Source organism: Psammomys obesus, unplaced genomic scaffold (genome assembly GCF_907164565.1).
Source record: "Psammomys obesus unplaced genomic scaffold, mPsaObe1.curated_primary_1811, whole genome shotgun sequence".
Classification (NCBI taxonomy): Eukaryota; Metazoa; Chordata; class Mammalia; order Rodentia; family Muridae; genus Psammomys; species Psammomys obesus.
In genome coordinates this window covers 2,526,227-2,542,573 of record NW_026591598.1, presented here as the reverse complement: position 1 = coordinate 2,542,573, position 16,347 = coordinate 2,526,227, and the positions used below count along the sequence as shown (strand labels likewise).

The following is a 16,347-nucleotide window of genomic DNA, read 5'->3' as shown; positions in this document are numbered from 1 at the left end:
GTTTATTCTGTCCTGAATGTGACTCATTTTGGGAAGACATCATTTAGAGTGAATGTTTCAGGTTGAGCCTTTGGCTGCTGTCTCAACAAGCTCTGGTCTAGAGCATGGGTCTAGAGCATGACGTGAGTCTAATAACGTCAGTGGCACTATACAGCCCATGGAGGGACTTTATAAGGGATCAAGTGAATTTCAGATGCAACATAAAGGGGTGAATTGTATCATGGGGCTGTCGAGATGGCTCAGTGGGTAGAAGTGCTTGTCATGCATGCCTGATGATCCGAATTCAATCCCCAGAACCATATAGGGAAAGAGACTGGATTCTTGGGAATTTCAGGCTTTTATGTAGAAATTTCTCTCAGTTTATACTTTACTTTATTGGTCATTTGATTTTGAAAGATCTATATTAGCACTTTCAAATCTATATTAGCACTTTAAAAAATTTAAAGCAATGATGAATTTTTTTCATCTATTTTTTTTCTCAGTATCTCTTAGCTGAAGTAGGGTTATAAGTATTTTGAATAAAAGGTAAATGCATATATTAAAGGCCTAAAATGAACCAGCCTTATGCCTTTAATTCCAGCACCTGGGAGGCAAAGGTAGAAACATCTCTCTGAGTTGGGGACCAGGCTAGTTTACATAGCAAGTTCCAGGATAGCCAGGCCTTGAGAATAAGATTCTGTTTCCAAAAAAGGAAGGAAGGAAGGAAAGGAAGGAAGGAAGGTATTTAAAAAAACAAATAATGAGTAGTTTCTCTGTCTACATTTTAAAAACAGAAAGTCTTTCTCTGCCCTTAAACTCTTGTGCTTTATCAACCAACAGGTCACAAGACAAGTGGCTCAGTGCAAGTGTGCAAAAAGATTTCAAGTGGAACAGATTGGAGAGAATAAATACCGGGTAAGGCAGAGAAAACCAAAATGTGTGGAGGTCATTTCCTCATGTGTCATCCTAACGCACAGTAAACCAGACCATCCTGCCTTTTCACTCCTGGTGCCTCCAGCAGCCCTGAACCTGTGGACCTTCATCCCTAGGTTTCATGCTCTGTGTAGTTCCATCTGAAAAGTTACCATTATCCAGGTAGACCATAGCTTATCTTTGACAAGGTAGAAAATATTTTAGAGCCCTCATCTCACTGCTGACCAAAGTCTTTAGGGGAATGAAAGTAAAGTATCTTTAGGAGCAGTTTTATCAAATGACTGGTAATCTGGTAATCTGCCTGAAACCCCAGAATTTGGGAGGCAAAGGCAGAGGATTGTTGCAGATTCAGGGCCAACTCTACATAGTGAGTTCCAGCTATCCAGGAATAGGTCACAAAAATCTTTCAAAAAATTTTTTTACAAAGCAAGGATGAGGGGTCTCTAGGTAGTACAGCACATAAAGGACTTGCCACCAAGCCTAACAACCTGAGTTCAAGTCCTAGACCCACTTGGTGAAAAGAGAAACATACACCAAAAATTATCCTCTGCTGTATTTGTGAACATATAAATTTTCTTTGGTTTTTTTGTCGTTTTTGTTGTTCTGTTTTATTTATTTATTTATTTATTTATTTTTCATTTAAAAAAGAGTGATGATTTCTCCACAAGAACTGGTCATTGTAAGCATAAGTGGCTCCTATGCTCATAGAAGACTATGATCAAGGCCCTGTGCTGAGCTGGGCTACAACTGGGATCTATATGCACTGGGGAGCTAGGCTCAATGATCTTCCCTGAAAAGACTTGTCAGATGTGACCAAAAGTAACAGTAAATTACTTTTTTTTCCTTAAGATTTATTTATGTATTATTTATATACTGTATTGCTTGCATGTATGCCTGCAGGCCAGAAGGGTCCACCAGATCCCATTATAGATGGCTGTGAGCCGCCATGTGGTTGCTGAAATTGAACTCAGGACCTTTGGAAGAAAAGCCAGTGCTCTTAACCTCTGAGCCATCTGTTCAGCTCCACAGTAAACTACTCTTGTGTTTTAGCTTCTCTTGATACTAGAGTCAGGGTTGTAATAGCGACCTAAACCAGGACTCATAAACTATATTCATCAGCTTGTCAAGAGACCCTAAAATTCTAAGAAAAAAAGAAAATCTGTGGCTGTCAAAGAAGATTTAGATGACCATTTTCCGTTGGAACACAGAAATATCCAAGTTCCATTAGCAATTCAAGAATGTCCTCAGTGGCTGAGGCTGTAACTTAGAAGGAAAGTACTTGCTTAGCATGTACAAAACCCTGAACTCAACCACCAGCACTGGTGTCAGAGGACACCCCCAGCCAAGTCCATGCTTTTTGTAGCTGAAGAGGGCAAGGTGATTCTGCCTCTTATGCGACCCAGAGCACTTAGTAAGCTTCGGGTAGTTCTGTGTTACTGCTTGGGTTTTGTTTTCATGTGTTTATTTTTTGTTTAATAACCAATGAGAGATGGATTGACTAAAGAAGCACAAGCTGGAGAGTTCAAGCTTTGTTTGTGAGATCTTTGGCAGATGCCCAGTAAGACTGTGGTAGTGTGTGCACTTAGACTGGTAATGTGATAACATTGCTGTTTCTGAGTGTTAATTTGACAAAAATGTTCTCTTTTTTCCCTTCATCCTTTACTCTTACTGTCTATAGTTCTTCCTCGGCAATCAGGTACAGTGTGCCTTGCAATGTCCTTCTTGGTGGATGTGGTCTTTGTAGCTGATGTTGCCTGTTCTTTGCTATGGGAAGAGGACATAATTGGAAGCATGCCTGGGTCACATCTGGTTGTCTTACCAAGTGGAGAAACTGCTAGCAGAACTTTTATCACAAAGGCTATCTTATCAGGAAAAAGATACAATTTTATATTTTATATACAGTTTGCCATTCCAAATTGGACTGGCTAAAGACAATGGCATTACACTGCACTGAGATATAACTATTATGACTCGGGGAGATTGAGGCTGTGATAACAGCCCATTCCACCTTAAATTTCTCAGTCTTGCACTTCTGTATTTGGAGTCAGAATACCATTGGCACGGTTCTGATTCATTACTGGTCTTGTAACAGTTAATACAAATTTTTGTAATGGACACTTGAGTCAGAAATCCTGAGGGTATCTTAATATTATCTAAGTGCTAATTTAATAGATTTGGGTATTTACATTTGCATTATATAATTCAAAGGTACCTGAGAAATGTGGAAAGCATAGTTAACTTCTAAAATTTGCAGATTATAGCCAACCATTCAAAATGAAATGTGCTCAAATTAGACTGCACAAAGTATGGAAAGTATTGACTCCACTTGGCAACTCTAACCTCTGAGATCTCGTTTGGGGGTTCTTTGGTGCTGTCTCTCAAATGTGGAAGGAAGTTGCATGAGTAAAATCAGTCTGTCTGACTGGAAGTTAGAAACACTAAGTTAATATGAAGTCTTCAGTCAATGTTAAATTCTAGCTACTGAAATAATCACTAACTACAGTAATATTCTGGGCCAGCGGGAAGAACAAAGGCTCAAAAATGAAACTGAGAACAGTCAAGTTGGCTTTAAATAAACCATCACAAGATGGGCATGGTAATTTCTTATACCTGTACTCATAGCTCTTGGGAGGCAAGTTTCAAGTTATCTTTGGAAACTTAACAAGTCCATATCTCAAATTTTGAAAATAAAGATTAAAAGTCTAATAGTTAACCAGGTGAGGTGGCCCATGCCTTTAATCCTAGCACTCAGGGAGGCAGAGGCAAGGGAGATTGCTCTGAGTTTGAGGCAGCCTGGTCTACAAAGCAAGTCCAGAACAGCAAAGGCTACGCAGAGAAACCCTATCTCGAAAAACAAACAAACAAAAAGGCTAATAGTGTATCTCAGTGATAGAGCACTTGTGTTACATATCACTGGAATCCGTCCCCAATGCTGTAACTAGTCAATAATGATTGTAGCAAAGTGCCCAGCATGCCTACTTCCTATTGACTGTACCTACCAGGGTTCCTTTGATGGGGCACCGACACCCTTCTCCACTCCTCCATTAACCTGGGAGGATTCGATGAGTCATTCTAATATTGTGAGCAGAATTATGAAGTCCATTTTATATATGTAGTATTGGAGGCCTTAGAGGTCATATGTCACACATACATCTACTGTCATAAGAATAAGTTCTTGAAAGAGAAAGAAACAGTGGCTGTCAAGACTCTGCCTCTGAGTTCTCTGTGGCTCTCCCACAGCATTGTTCTGCAGGCCTCTAGAGCTATGTAGCCCTCCCACTTCTGTGCCTGTGTTTGGGTCTCTGCAGCTCAACAGAAACAAATTAGAATCTTTCAGACAGCTTTGGGGAGATTTTATTGGACAGCAACCATAAGGTCATTGGATAACAGACTGTAGGGTATAGTATTCTAAGAAGAAAGTAACCTAGACCACTCTTACCTTTTAACTCTGGGGTTTACACAGGTACCTATCCCTTCCCTCACCTATCCAGAGAAAACCCAGAATAGTGGCACATCCATTATCCCCAGAACCTGTTTACTCCCTCCAACGAAGGGAATAACCTCCTTCCCAGAAAGGGTCTTTTTCCCTACAGCTATGGGAAGTGCTGATTCTGTTCCACCCTGTTGTCACTCTAGCGTCTTTGTGTAAACATTTAAATGCTGTATGAGACAAATGGTGTAAGACTATTTATTTGTGAAGTAAATGGCTGGGAAGGGAAGAGACAGCATCTTTCAGATGCTTTCTATATACATAGTACATTTGAGTCAGACCAGTAGAGGAACACAGAGATAACCACCATTTATTATTACTGAGCAGGGTGGTTGTGTATCCTCCTCAGACATCCTTTCTTGGAGTTTCAGTTTTTCTCCCTGTTTCAAAGTTATGATTCTCCTATAACTTTGAAAATCCTATAAGTGGTTAAGTCCTTCTCTTTACCTCCCTGCCCCAAACATTCTCCTAAATAACCTTAGGAATTCCATTTCTTTAACTTTTGGTTTGTTGTTTGTTTTGGAATTTTGGGGGGGGTTTTTGGTGTTGTTTTTTTGTTTTTTTTTTTTTTTTGTTTTTTTTTTTTTTTTTTTTTTTTTTTTTTTTTTTTTTTTTTTTTTTTATTGCTTCTTCATTTTAGGAAAAGGGCAACTTATACAGTGGCAAGTTCCAAATGTTAAAGGAGAACTGGGAAATAGGCGATTAGGAGCAGAGACAGTGAAAAGCCCATCACACTTGTTCTAAGGTCCAGAATGATTATTGAACACTGTTTCTAATCATGATAAGAGATTAAAATTTCTGTTTCTTTAACTAAATTTTAATTCTATCTAATCATTTGTTCAGCTTGAAAACTTTTTCTCATGACATCACAATCTGAACATTTAGGGTGCACTTCTGAGGACCGGATGAAGAAAATCACAATCTTTCCCTAAGCTTGTAATGAGGATGCTTCGCAAAGAGTTTCTTTAATGCTTGACTTAGTATTTAACTCTCCAGCACACTGTATTCAGAAGTTGACCCCTTTCTTTAAGATAAACATAACAATTCTGCTCACTTGGGCAGAATCTTCAGAAGAATCCAAGAACAAATACATGCCCATCTTCCCTCCTTTGTCTTTGGTATGGGAGTCAGGGTGTGGCCATTGAGGGCTAACTTGACCCCAGGGAAGGATTTCACAATGCTGCTTCATAGCTGCTTTTTTATGACAATGTAAAAATGCAAAATTGAGTTCAGAAGTTGTCCCCACTATCAAGTCATTCCTGAATACAGTCTGCTTTTTAAAGGGTGGGGTTGTAAGTGTGCACTAAGGTACTCTTATTAACTGAGTTTCCCCTTGATTCCAGTTTGGGGATTCTCAGCAGTTGCGGCTGGTCCGTATTCTGCGCAGCACTGTGATGGTCCGTGTTGGTGGAGGATGGATGGCCTTGGATGAGTTTCTAGTGAAAAATGATCCCTGCCGAGGTAAGGAGCCACTCAAGCGTGGGCAACACGGTAGGGCATGATATCAGCAACCCACACTGACTTTGATGAACCAAATACAGATTAGAGCCTTGGATTTCAGGTAGAAAAATCTGAAGAAGCTGATGCTGTCAGGAAAGAACACAGAAACGAGGATTTCAAAGTCATCCTCAGGTTCATAGCAAGTTCAAGGCCAGCCTGAACTAGAATGAAACCCTGTCTCCAAAAAGAAAAAGAACTGATTGGTGTGACATTACATTTGGGGTGTGACATTAGCACTAAGAGGGAAGCCTTGTGTGCGCTTTCAGGTTCTACTTTCTTAGAGCCTCAGATCCTCTCGCCTGTAATGTCTGTGACTAAAACTCAGCATTGCTAAGCCCTTCCCACGCAGAGGACCAGTGACTGTCCTTGATGGGGGGAAACTAAAGAACGTACAGCAGCCCCATGGGCAGTTGCCTAAGCAAGACATGAAAAGACAGCCACCCGTCCCCAGGCAACAGAAAACTATCAACTTAGTTTGAGCAGATAGTAGCTGCAGCTGCAGCAGGGAACAAGTGGCCAAATCCCAGCTGCTGCATCCACTTCTTGTTCCGGTTAGGAGAGCTGCTTGTGGATACATAGGAGCCCCCAGCTGTTTGTTTTCCGTGACTGGTTTCTGTGGTTCCTGCTTTGTCTCTTGTCTTTGTGTTTACATCTTTTTTATTCCAGTTCATCACCCCGGGAGTAAAATAAAGCGCTCTGATTCCAGCTCTTCAATTTCCAGTCAGTCTCCCATAGGTTGGCTTTTATGCTTTGTCCCTCTTCCCATACACCCTGGTCCTTTGAGAATGGCTTTGCTTCCTAAATTGTAACATCTGTTGGCTCTGTGATATCTGCTGCCTTGGTGAATGCTCCAAGTAGCCAAACCATTGCTTTTCCAACAACTCCAAGTTGACAGGGTATAAAACATCTATTGAGGTGATACCCACAGAATCTGAATACTACTTAACAAGTACCTCTACATAAACACTTTACAAGTTAGAACACACACACGTCTCATATTCGTCCTATGAGGCTTAGGTTCTGTTATCTTCACTTTATAGAGTAGGAACTTGAGGTATGGAAATTTTAAATAACTTAAAGGGTCAACCAGGCTTCTAAGCCAGTGGTCCTGACCACCACTGTGCACTCTCAGATGTCCCCTGTGTGTCTAGCCTTTGCAATTGATTATTTAAGTTTATTCATAACTAAGCAAGAATAAATGTTTGCAGTACAGTTACATAGCTTCTTTGGAAGTGTTTATTTTGTTTGTTTTTGTTTTTTATCTTTTGAAGGATTTACAGAGATGCAAAGGGTATCCATAAATTTAATTCATTCTGCATTTATTCCAGCAAGCCAGAAAAGTAGCAAACAGTAATAATTGTCATCAAAAGTGTTTAAATTTAGGCTTGACAATACTTTTTCTGATAAACTCTAAAAGGATTTAATCAATTTTAGTATTTAATCATATCATGAACCAGTGTCCTTGATTTAAAATTCTTTTCACTGTTTTAAATAAGGAGCAACGTACATCTTTTTAACCTTTTCTCTGTAAGAACAACAAAAAACATTCTCTAGACCTGTTATGGTCCTGCTTTCTTGTTGTGTATAAGGTTAGGCTAGGCACCAGTGATGCTGCATGCGGCATTTCTAGTCCTTGGCTGCCTGCTTGTTTGTTGCCTGCTCTAGTCACAAGTTTAGTATGCACTGGCTGGCGAGAACACTGCCTGCTTTATCTTTATCTTACTCTGTAAAAATTGGAACTCCAAGGAAATTTGGGAGGGCAACCTAGTAACTATTTTCTGTGGGCCACTGGTAGCCCTGTTCTTCATCCTTCAGAGCAAAGGTAAGACTCCCCAACTCTCTGGGAATGCCTTATTAGAGCTCAGCAATCAATTCCGTCTGTTGGCTGAAATAGAGCTCACCAGCAGCTTCCAGTAACTACTATCACATCAGAACAGTGCTAGAAGTAACCACCCACCAGAGTGCATAGCAGTGAATTGGGGGATATGAACGTCAAGAAGACAAGTTACTTGCTTGTCCTGGTAGCATTTGCCTATAATTCCAGCTATTGCAAAAACAAGAGCATCAAGAGTTGTAGCCTGGGCTAAATAGTAAGACCCTTCATCAAAAAATAGATGAGTAGGGAAGGAGCTATCTAAGATTTCTATAAGACCAATTGCTGTTGCATTCTTTAGGCCTGTAAACCATAGAGGGTAATATACTGAGGACATGATAGAATTAGTGAGTGACAAGATTATTAATGCCAACTTGTTTATTATTTTCATTTACAAAGCTACTGAAATGATGAAGAATCTCAAGTCATGTGTTGCTTTAGCCAAATGTAAAAAATGATACTCTACTAGGTAGGCTTAATATTTATATAGTTTTCTGATACTGCCACAGAGGGTTTTATTTATTTGTTTTTGTTTCTCAATTCATCTCTGGCAAAGGAGATGGTTTTGGATGGTGATTAAAATATATATATGGTGCTTGTAGGCCTAATGAGATGAGATGGATCAGCAGGTAAAGGCATTTGCTGCCAAGCCTGATGACTGGAACCCACATAGTGGGAAGGAGAGAACTAATTCTGAAGTTGTGTTCTGACTTACACATGCACACTGCTGCATGAGGACCCACCCACATATTTTGTGCATATTAAATAAGTAAATTAGTTTCATTTCATTTTAAATGTCCCTGCTTTCTAAAAATGGATATACCTGTGCCTAATTTACTGTGTATATTTTAAAGGGTTAGACATTATTTCTCTGGGATAGTAAAAATGTAGGAATCTTTATTTATGCAGATTTAAAAGATGGTTTGGGGGCTTAGATAAATGACAGGGTCAGCAATTAAGACTACAATGTTCTTGCAGACGGCCAGAGTTCAGTTCCCAGTACCACACCAGAAGACTTACAACTGTCTCTCTTGTACATATTTTCTCTCTTTTCCTCTCCCTCTCCTCCCCTACCTCCCTTTCCATAACACACACACAAACTCACTCTCACTTATATACAATATAAAATAAAAATAAGAGCCAGGGCTATTACACAGAGAGACCCTGTCTCAAAAGACAAACAGATACATGAAATAAGGAGCTGGAGAACTGGCTCAAGACTAAAGAGTTGCGCTCACAGAAGGCACAGCACATTAAGTTCCCAGAACCCACCTGGTGGCTCACAGCCATCCATAACTGCATTTCTTGGGGATTCCATGCCCTCTCTAACCTCCATGGGCATTAGGTACTCTTGGTATGTACACACACATACAGACAAGACACTCATATACATAAATCTGAAAAAACTGGCTGAGGACTCTGGCGGGGGGCGGGGGGGAGGTACATGTGTGTGCCCATTGGACCAGGTTCAATTAGGGTACTTCAGAAGCAGAGACAACTTAAAAGTTGCTACACTGCTGAAGAAAATATCTCCCTCTGGCATCAAAGCTACTTGTAGAAATTTATTCTAAGGAAATATATACAAAAATATTTTAGGACTTGTCACAGCATTGGATACACTATTTAAAAAAAATAAACTATAAACAAATTATTGCAACATTTAGCCAGTAAATTAACACATGTATGATAAATTATACTTTACAGTTAGTTGAAATTTAACATGGGACATATAGAAAATGGGGAAATATTTTCTTTGTATTAAAATATCTGATGTTTGCATTAAAAGTATGTATATAGTTGCGCAAAGAAATAAAGATACACCAATATGTTCATTATGATATGCCGTAGGTTGTAAGAATGAGCAACTCTTCTTGGCAGAGGAAGAATGAGGAAGTGTGCTTAAGCTTGTGAAATCAGAGGTTGATGTTGGGACATCTTGCCTGGTCATTTCTCTCACTAAACCAGGAGCTTGCTTTTCGGGCTAAGACTGGCTAACCAGTGAGCCCCCAGGATATCTCTCCCTAACACTGGGTTACACACCCATAATGCCATACCTGCCATTTACATGACTGCTGGGGCTCCAAGCTTGGGTCTTCATGCCTGTAGAGTCATCTCTCCCAAGCCAGCTTTCTTATAGTTTTTATCCTTGCTAGGATTTTTGAAAAGGTCTTATGAAGCAGACCTTTACCCAGCAAATGCCATGAAGGAGTGAAAACAAACTAATGTGGATCATGGCATAAAGAGGATAGGCAGAAATGGCAGAGAGGCAGGGTAAAGAGATAGCTGAGGTGGGAGATAGACTACCTTGGCTGTGGCTTGGCCAGTCTTTGTAGGTTCTTCCATCCTTTGTCTAGTGCAAATGCTAATGAAAATCAAGTATAGCACTGAGTGTGGTAATGGCGTATAAATTCTAGTGGGAGAAACACGATCTTATCACCCCATTGGTACAGACAGTCCTCTCTATTGTGTGTGTGTGTGTGTGTGTGTGTGTGTGTGTGTGTGTGTGTGTGTTAAGATGGAATTTTGCTGTTTGCCCAAGCTAGTCTCAAACCCCTGAGCTGAAACATCCTCCCTGCCTTAGCCTGTGAAGAGACTGGCTCATGCTACCACTGCCTGCACCGCTCTCTAAAACATTTTAAATGGCTCTCCACAACTAGGTGCCATTTCCAAGGCTTCCTCTATATCCTCTGCTGTTTTTCAAGTAGTTTAGAAGGAAACTATCAAACATTTATTTGATACTCTCTGCCAGATATGTTTAATGTATTCTTAAAATGATGCAGTCTAGAGTGGATGAGCAGGTTCATGCTTACTGCAGGGCACTGTCAGTGAGAATCACAGGATCTGTTCCAGAGGAAGTGTTTCTTTTAAATTAGTGTGTCTTACATTTGTTCTGGCTGTACTTGCGATCTATAACTAAATCCATATTTTAAGTTCTGGTCTTATTGCTCCCAAAAGCCATGAGACAGCACTTACTTGGCCTTCAACCCTTTTCCAGATCCTTCCACTGCGATTCCTCCTACTTGGAGTTGCTTCTGACGGCTTTCGGCTTTTTACTTAACAAATTCTCACTCACAGATTCGTGCATGGTCTTGGTCTCTCTCTCTCTCTCTCCCTACATGTTTACTTCTTAAAGACTCTGTCCTCATCTTCACTATCCTGGCTTCCTGAACCCCTTTCTTTAGGATTGTTATTGACAATTCAAATGGAAGAGTCTCGATTTCATTAATGTGTTTTTCTCCACTATATTATTACTATATACCCTGCAAATTTTCAGCAAAAAGTACACATGTCTATGAGAGAGAAAATAGGAGTTTGATGAAGGTCAGAGGCTTGTGTCCTGTTGCATCCGTGTCTCCTTGAGCAGCTACAGTTTGCTTACCCCAAGTGACAGCAGTGAAGCCAGACCATGACAGCAGAGTGAATGGTCCTGTGTTCACAGGCTTGCTTGTTACAGCAAGCTAGGCTCTTAGTGTGTCTGCTGCAGGTTAGAACATAACAAAGCTGTTCTTAAAGAACCCATAGGTGGTATGAAACCTTTGCAAAGCTTACTGTTGCCATGGGGTCAAGCAGCTGTATTACCATCCAAGGTACAGGTTCCAGATAACTAACAACATGCCTGTGTTTGTTCATTCTCTTTTTAGCACGAGGCAGAACTAACATAGAACTCAGAGAAAAATTCATCCTGCCAGAAGGAGCATCCCAGGGGATGACTCCATTCCGGTCACGGGGTCGAAGATCCAAGCCATCTTCCCGGGCAGCTTCTCCCACCCGCTCCAGCTCAAGTGCTAGTCAGAGTAACCACAGCTGTACGTCCATGCCTTCTTCTCCAGCCACCCCAGCCAGCGGGACCAAGGTATGTGCTGACCTCCTCTCTATTGTCCTTCCCCATCCCATCTTGGTAGATGTTCATTGATGAGCAGCCTCTGACAGCACTAGCAAGAAACAAAAAAGAACATAAGAGCCTACAGAGCAACTCTGCCCAGACCCCCACTGTGCACAGATCACCACCTTTGAGATACTTAGTAAAATACCTGTTCAGGCTGGTCATATTCAAAACAGTTTTGTCTTCTTACTCCTAGTGTGAGTCTGAGCTCGTCCAGAGTTAGGGTTTCTGGTTTGGAAAGTGAGGTACTGTCTGTGCAGCTGGAGCTGACAGATGAGTTTGCTGGTACAGCCGTACAGGTGAAGAGTACCTTTCTACCCACTCCATCTCTGCCCATTGGGCTTACATGTATTTTATTTGTTTTCTGTTTCTTTAAAATGTAGTGTCTTCTTTTTGTTGTTGTTCCCAATTTACCTCCCTTTCTGTTCCATTTTCAATTGTTCCTGCCCTTCCCTTTGGATTTCCGTTTCACAGACTCCACTTCAGTTCTCTCGCTGTTATGACAAACCCTGGTTGGTAAACAGTAAAGCTGTCACCCATGTCAGGGACAGCCATTGTCCTGACCTCCAGCTACTCAGCCCTGAGGTAGAGTATGGCTTTGCTGAGTGGGACATAGTCACGAAGTGGCCCTCACTCATGCCAAGAACCTGCCCGGCTCTTCTTCCTGACTTGAGCCCAATGTCTCTTCCATCTCTGGGGTGCTTGCTGACACAGCTGATTGATCAAATTGGTTAAGTGTTTTCAGGAGTTTCTAACTCGGATTCACCAAAATTGGAGATGAATAAGAGATGCCTAAAACAAGATTGTTTAACAGCTTTACCAGTTTTTAGCATGACACTTGATCAGGATGATTGATAAGAGTCATTCCTGATCACTTATTTTTTGATGTTACTTGTAATTAGGTCTCTTAGAGTCTCCAAATGTCAGCTACACAGACGAGTTATAAACACTTGAAATTGAGTAATAGCGCATGTTCACCAATGTTCTATGTTTAGAACAAGAGGATGATTTGCAAGACCCCTCCCTACGGTGGTTGGTGCTGCCACATGGGTCCAAGGCATGGGTGCTATCTATTTCAGCCAAGCACAGTTTTTCAACTAGTGACCACTGCTCTGGGGCTCCAGTTTCACCTTCTTGGTTCCTTGGCCTAGGCACCTGGATTTGATTTGAATACGCAAACCAACAATAAAGCATGTCCAAATGCAGCCATTGAAATATCTAAACATTGTGGAAGAACTGTGTTAGAGAAATAAAACACAGTTGGGTGTTGTAGCGCACACCTGTAATCCCAGCACTTGGTAGGCTGAGGCAGGTAGATCATGTCAAAGGCATGTGGGCTATGTATTGAGAGCCTGTCTCAAACAAGGAAAAGAAAAAACCTAAAACAAAACGTGGGCAGAGAGGCCTGTCTGACAGCAGCGCACTTGCTTCTCTTAGCCCCTGCAGGGAACGCTGGGCTCTAACACCTCTAAGCATGGTGTTGCCTTCAGTCAGGCACAGCTTGAGCTGGAGAAACAAGGGCGCAGAAGCCAGTGGCTGTGAATGAACTGGCATTTTTGTTCATTCCCACTCCCAGCTCAAACCCCGACTGAGAACTGTGGTCTCAACTTATGATCTGGACACTTGACTGCCCAAGAACCCATGATTCAGCTTGCCCTTGCTTTTTTCCCTCTGTGATGGCTCCAGCTCCAAAAATCCCAAGTACAAAAGTATCTTTGTGATCATGACATAGATTCCATATGATTCTGAGAGTTGGGACCTTTTGTTTTATTTTACAATATAATCTTTCATTTTAAGTTCTTTTCTCATTGATACCCTGTGACCAGGCCAGGCCCCAACTTAGAGCCCCAGCCCAGAGGCACCAGAGCTGTGGACTCCAGGCATCAGTGCTCAGAAAGGAGCTCTTGGAACTGGTGCTTCCCCTCCTGGGCGGTCAGGAGAGTTCCTGCTTGAGAGTCAATCACTTCCTGTTGCTTTTGCTTTTCCTTCATGAAGAAATTCAACCTGCACAATGAGATAGGCTGCTTTACTCTCCTATCTATCTAAGCATCTTAAAAGGTTCTGGAAAACAATTTATCTAGCTTATGTCAAAGAGAAACTGGAACTGTATACCATGTCATAAGTAGCATTTTAAATCAGACTTTAAAATATTCTCTTTCCACATTGTCTATGATATTAAAAAAAAAAAATACAGTCACATAAGGTCATGTATCCCTTACCAGTAACAGCAGTCATAAAACAACTCTTTTTCAGGTTGGGACATGCTTCTATGCATCGTCTATTCAGCAAGGTTGTATAGAGACCTCCTTTGTTTCCATGTAGTTTTAGGTGCTAGGATATAAGAATACATCAATAAAACAAAAGTTCCTGCTCTTACGAAATTGATGCTTTATTGTGGGACAAAGAGGCAATAAGCATATATAGATGTCAGACAATGAGAAATGCTATCCTTAAAAATGGAAACACAGAAGCAGAAAGCGCCAAGTGGTAGTACGATGAGGCCTCTCTGACATGCCACCCGTTTGGCATAGCATCTGAAGTGCGTGGTCGAAGCTGTACCTGTTTGGGGAGGAAGGTTATTGTACAGTGACAGTGTGGGCGAACAAGTGGACAAGACTTCCCTGGGCCATAGGACAAACAGCAAGGAGGCCCAAACAGTTTGCCCAACAGGAAGGGTTTGTGATAGAAGTGGACAGGATTTCACGTATTTCCTGAGGGAGAAGCAAAGATACAGTCTGCCTCATAAAGAAGTCTTGACTACAGTTGCAGCATGTGCTCAGTGATGGGGCTGGTGTTGCTTGAGCTGCTTTAGACTGCCACGCCAGCACACTGGTGCACAGGGGAATTTGCATTTCTCTTCTTGTGACCCATCACTGTATTCATTTTTAACTGTAGTAATTTTCCTACTAAAGGTCTCACCTTTCTAGGGGAAGCGTATCAGCAGGACAACAGACATGGGAAGCTTAACATTCCTGTGGCATAAAGTCTTTAATTGGACCTTAAAACCTCTTTTGAGAATGTTAAAAAAAAAAATCCATGATCTAGGACATTTTGTACATAAATCTGTTTTCCTGAACTTTTAATTTGCTTTTTCAAATGGTTATCTATAAAGAGGCTTTTAGATAAAATAATTTAATTACATTCTTATCAAAGATTTTATCAAGTAAATATGATCTTTTATTATTTTGAAGGTTATTCCATCAACAGGCAGCAAGCTGAAACGACCAACACCAACTTTTCATTCTAGCCGAACATCCCTTGCTGGCGACACCAGCAATAGTTCTTCCCCAGCTTCCACAGGTGCCAAAACTAACCGGGCAGGTAAGTCCCTACCATGCATAGGGCCGAGAGTGGGCAGAATAACCCAGCAGCTCTGAACAGGGGGAGCATCGGCCTCTCAGGAGCCAGTGCTGGGAAGAGCACTTGGTGTCTAGCGCAGAAAGACACTAGCAGTTTTTAGGCAGCTGTTGCTTTTTTCTTATCAATCAACAAACTCTAACCTCCTACACTCAACACTGGAGCCCTTGTTCTGTATCAGAAATGATTGCAGTTGAAAAGGAGAAAGGGCTAACCCAGAGCTAAAGCAAGCTGCTTGTTAGTAACCTGCGCTGTGCACCATATCTTTTATGGCTGCTGGGGAACTGGGAAAGTGGAGCTGGCTAATTGTTACTCCTCCTGGGAACTTGAAACTTGGCGCCCTCCCACCTGCACCTCCACTGCCATCTGCTCATGTATGCTACAACATCAGTTCACCCACCTGTGCCATGGTGATTGAGCAGCTTTGAAAGGTCCAGCTGCTTTCTGCTCCTCCTCAGGACCACGGGTAGCCTCACATACCAGAAAAGGTTCATCACCTGCCTGCATGATGAAGTGGGGATCTAGAAAGGCTGTGATTTCCCCAAGGCCATTAACAGCAAACTCTTGGCATCCAATCACCAAGGCGTTTTCATTTCACTGCCTTCGTCATTAAGTTTTCTGCTTTATTCTTAAATTCCAGACCCTAAGAAGTCTGCCAGCCGTCCTGGCAGTCGGGCCGGCAGCCGGGCAGGGAGTCGAGCCAGCAGCCGTCGAGGAAGTGATGCCTCTGACTTTGACCTCCTAGAGACACAGTCGGCTTGTTCAGACACTTCTGAGAGCAGTGCTGCAGGGGGCCAGGGCAGCTCCAGAAGAGGGCTCACCAAGCCCTCCAAAATCCCAACCATGTCCAAGAAGACCACCACTGCCTCCCCCAGGACTCCGGGTCCCAAGCGGTAACACTGTACAAGCACCCCACCCCACTCTCCACTCTGAAGCCTGCTCCACACATTGGGTGTATATTTATTCTGAACGGGAGGAGTTATATTGTTAAAATTGTAAAAGAATAATTGTGTTATGAAGCTGCCTTATTTTTTTTCCTTTTTGTAAGTTACTATTTTCATGTGAATATTTATGTAGATAAAATTTGCCTCCTGGTAACCCTGTAACAGATGGGGCCCAGAGATGAAATATTTGAGGAAAACAAAAGGTCAAGATGCAAATGTGTATTAAAGAAAAAAAAAAAAAGCCTCTAAATAGGGTTTCATGTGGTGCAGGGTTATAAACCTGCTTTATCTTTTAGGATTATTCCTAAATGCATCTTCTTTATAAACTTGACTTGCTATATCAGCAAGATAAATTATATTAAAAAAAAAATAAGAATTCCGCAATGTT

The 16,347-nt window shown here is 41.6% G+C and overlaps 1 protein-coding gene across 5 annotated transcripts in view; it reads left to right on the top strand.

Annotated features, from left to right (window-relative positions):
* The window catches only part of Macf1 (microtubule actin crosslinking factor 1), a 327,638-nt gene extending 311,616 nt beyond the window's left edge, over nt 1-16,022 (top strand). For 3 of the 5 annotated variants that reach the window (XM_055610794.1, XM_055610793.1, XM_055610792.1), the window contains 7 exons: nt 820-894; nt 2,591-2,608; nt 5,746-5,863; nt 11,417-11,628; nt 12,133-12,243; nt 14,850-14,979; nt 15,656-16,022. In XM_055610794.1, coding sequence (XP_055466769.1) covers nt 820-894; nt 2,591-2,608; nt 5,746-5,863; nt 11,417-11,628; nt 12,133-12,243; nt 14,850-14,979; nt 15,656-15,912 — 921 coding nt within the window. In that variant the 3' untranslated portion in view covers nt 15,913-16,022. The remainder of the gene's footprint in view (nt 1-819; nt 895-2,590; nt 2,609-5,745; nt 5,864-11,416; nt 11,629-12,132; nt 12,244-14,849; nt 14,980-15,655) is intronic. The other 2 variants (XM_055610796.1, XM_055610795.1) reach the window with 1 other exon arrangement.
* The last annotated feature ends 325 nt before the right edge of the window (nt 16,023-16,347 follow it).